Genomic DNA, 3493 nt, shown 5'->3' on the forward strand with positions numbered 1-3493 from the left:
ACGTACCGTTTGTCCAGGTTTGTGGCTTTGACAGCAGCAAACACTCGAGTCTTTAAGGCCAGCCCGGCCATGGGAATGGAGAGAGGCTGATAGTATGTTGAGTCCTGTACAGAGAAGGGTTTATATCAGCACTGGTGCATGCGTCAGTTGTCACTGGTATTTTGGTCACCCCAAAAATAAATAAATAAATAGATAAAGTGACTTCATGAACTGAATACAAAGCGCTCTCACATTGTACAGGAGCATACTCAGTGTGCTCACGAACGAACCGTTGCTGTCCTTGACAGATATCGCAGCAGAGGATCTGCAAAAGAAAGTTGACGTTGGTCATTTTTCATTTATTTCACAGGTTTATTTTCATTCGTTCATTTTTTTTCGTGCAGTGTCTTGCATACAAACGTCAACTTGGGAAAGCTTGAACTTTTGGTTTACCAAAAAGAATAGCGTGATCCCTATACAAACAGGCCTCGCCGTTATTATCTGACTTGGGTCACTCCAACAAATGTGGCACGATGTCAAGTTTTCATCTAAACTTGAAGGGAGATTTCGTAACCCTTCCTCGGCCTAGCTTCACAATCACGGCGAGGCGTCAGATAAACAGACAAGTCTGTTTACAGTTCACCTCAAGTGCGCGTGAACGGGTTCGCCGTGCGGATTGTTAGAAAGGTCGGCGTCTCCTCGGGGGGGTTGATGGGTTTTCTGGCAGAGACTTACGACGCCAGCTGTGAGTTATTGACCAGGTACTCCAGCGGGTAGCTGCAGCTGAATTTATACAGCAGACCAGGCAGGTAGCTGATTATGGTTGGAGGGTCAGGGGTGTCTATGTAGCCCGAGATGTTCCCAATCTGCACCAGAGACATATTCCCGTAGGCGTTGGCGCCATAGGCCGCGGTGACCTGCAGCGGGGGGGGGGGGAAAAACATCTCGTCAAAATCTCTGTTCCATCGCCCGGCGTCACCGTGTGCACAGACCTAGACAGGCTGCAATCGCTTGCTGAATACATCAGCACCACATCAATAATGTGTGTGTGTGTGTGTCTGTGTGTGTGTGTGTGTGTGTGTGTGTGTGTGTGTGTGTGTGTGTGTGTGTGTGTGTGTGTGTGTGTGTGTGTGTGTGTGTGTGGCTCACCACCAAGCTGTTCCCGCATGCCTCCAGCGTACTGAGACTGATGCTGAACAGCACCGCCGTGGGGAACGTGTTGTTGTTGATAAAGCCCCGGCAGTGGGCATCGCCATGGCGACCGTTGAGCGCCAGGTCTGCGTCCGTGTAGCCGGAAAACAGCACCGGGCAGAAGTTGATCTTCAAGGTGACGGTCTGAACGCCACAGTACACACTGATGTCCCGCTCGGCTGGGGGTACAGAACGGGAGAGAGAGGGGGGGGGGGCGAGGGGGGGGGAACAGAGTTGTGACCGGAGAGTTTAATAAAAAAAAATAAATAATCAGGAGCACTTTATTATTTGTCATTTCACCTCATGTACTTGCACACATGAAGTGAAACAAAATGGCGTCGCCCCCCCATCCCCCTCCCAGCCCACAGCAGTGTAGCACACAGACCAGAACACATTTAAGAACTATAAGAACACACATGTTCAAACTAACACACATATCCAAACCAATATATAAATAAATATGACTGTCCACGGAGGAGAGACTGTCGGAACCGCCGGTCTGCATGGGCTAGCAGTTAGCCTAGCCTGCCCGATTAGCCTGTCAGACCGCCCTCCGTGTTCCCTCCTCGGGCGCAGCTCCAGGCAGGGGCCGTGGTCCCCGCGGCAACCGGACGCAGCAGGCCGAGCCCTCCCAGCCCATCCAGCGCCAGCTCTCCCAGCCAGACACCCTCGACACACCGCCCCAGACCGCCCTCGGTGTGAACGGAACTGCCGGTCTGCACGGGCTAGCAGTTAGCTTAGCCTGCCCCAGTTTACGCGTCTCGTCAGACCGCCCTCGGTGTTACCTCCTCGGGTGGCGCTCCGGGCAAGGCCGCGGTCCCTGGGCCCACAGCGCGGCATACCCAGCTCTTGCAGCGCCGGCTCTCCCGGCCAACAAACGAAGACAAAGATGTAGACGCAGACGTGGACAAAGACGCTGCATGGACGGTGCTGGGTGAGGCCGCTGCAAATGTGAATTCGCGCTGGCGTCTTCCCACACAAGTAAGAATAAATGAGAATAAACAGAAAAACGGAGTTTTGGCTGGTGCTTAGATGTCAAAAGGGGGGGGGGGAGAACCCTATGCAGATAATAAGACAGAAATGGACAGAGAGAACTAGTCTGGAGGCAGAGTTTACAGTAGAAATAACACAGTGGTAGGTCTCACAACGGATGTTGAATGTTCTCACCAGGGAACCTGCTGTGGTAATTAGCATCACAGTTGTAGCCATTAAACTGTGCAAGGACTGACGCGGTTTTACTCATCAGCAAGAAGATTATGAGGGTTGGCTTCATCCCAGCGCCTGAGGGAAGTTTACACACTGTCATCTTCAGAAGGTCAGCATTGCATCGAGAGTATTCCTTTGGTGTGGGACGAGATTAAAGCTGCTAATTTCAAAATAAGACGCTCAAAATGGCTCCCCCTCGCTGTCTAGCTTCTTCCCTCTTCTCTTTTTCCAGACTTTTTAAAAGCCCTGGCTGTCCGAACCCCAAGCAGGTCTACAGATGGTCCCTAATCCTTCCAGTCCTGCTCCCTCTGCTCCCATCCGCCTCCGTCCCTCATGTCGGCCCGAGGCCTCTGTGACCCGTCTCCTTTTAAGCCGAGGTGGTTTGCAAAGGGGACTTGCGGGCGCCCAAGCCCGTGTTACCTTGACGCCCCTCTCTCCCCCATACCGCTTTGCCCCCCTTCCTACACCCTCCAGTTTCCACCTTCTTCGTTTCCTCCGTTATCTGCTATCAGTAATGTCAAGAATATGTCCTACCCTGCTGTGTGAGGCCAGGTGAGCCCGGTATTGTGTCCTGTAAAGTGGTGTCGGTAGGGTCGAGAGCCCAAAAAGTTGTGTGTGTGTGTGTGTTTGTGCGACTTATTATTCGAACAAAACCCCCACCGTGCCACCAAACATGGGAAACTCTGTCTGAGGTGAATGGCCAGGGCCAGTCTTTTGACGGCGCCCAGAAACTTGAGCGCACTCTGAGGATTTCCACTCATCTCTCCTCGATTTGATCTCCGTCTGTCAGCCGAAACAAATGGGGGTCCTTTGCCGGGGGGCCCGGTTCGGGAATTAGGCTGTCATCGGCTGATACGGCGGGTGAACTTGGGCCTTCGTTCACATGAGCCTGAAACTCAGTTGACGCGGAGCAGTTGTGTAGGTGATTGTTATGCACGGGGCATCGCTTGCAGAAAAGGCACTCTACGGCGTGTGATACGTCGTACATTAAAGAATCAATTTGGGGTTTAAGAGTTTCTCATTTCTTTTGTTGCTTCGCTTCTGGGTAACACTTTCTCTTTTTTTGTATTTTCCTCAACGACATCTGAGTCTCTTTTGAGGTGCATTAATGTGCTGC

At 52.0% G+C, this 3493-nt stretch overlaps 1 protein-coding gene across 1 annotated transcript in view; it reads right to left on the reverse strand.

Annotated features, from left to right (window-relative positions):
• LOC130116089 (zona pellucida-like domain-containing protein 1) overlaps window positions 1-2443 on the reverse strand; it is a 6814-nt gene extending 4371 nt beyond the window's left edge. The window contains exons 1-5 of the mRNA XM_056284026.1: window positions 2338-2443; window positions 1129-1349; window positions 715-896; window positions 232-304; window positions 7-104 (exon numbers count right to left, since the gene is read on the reverse strand). Of these exons, the coding sequence (XP_056140001.1) occupies window positions 7-104; window positions 232-304; window positions 715-896; window positions 1129-1349; window positions 2338-2443 (680 nt within the window). The remainder of the gene's footprint in view (window positions 1-6; window positions 105-231; window positions 305-714; window positions 897-1128; window positions 1350-2337) is intronic.
• Between the last annotated feature and the right edge of the window lie 1050 nt (window positions 2444-3493).

The sequence above is a fragment of the Lampris incognitus genome, chromosome 7, assembly GCF_029633865.1.
Source record: "Lampris incognitus isolate fLamInc1 chromosome 7, fLamInc1.hap2, whole genome shotgun sequence".
Classification (NCBI taxonomy): domain Eukaryota; kingdom Metazoa; phylum Chordata; class Actinopteri; order Lampriformes; family Lampridae; genus Lampris; species Lampris incognitus.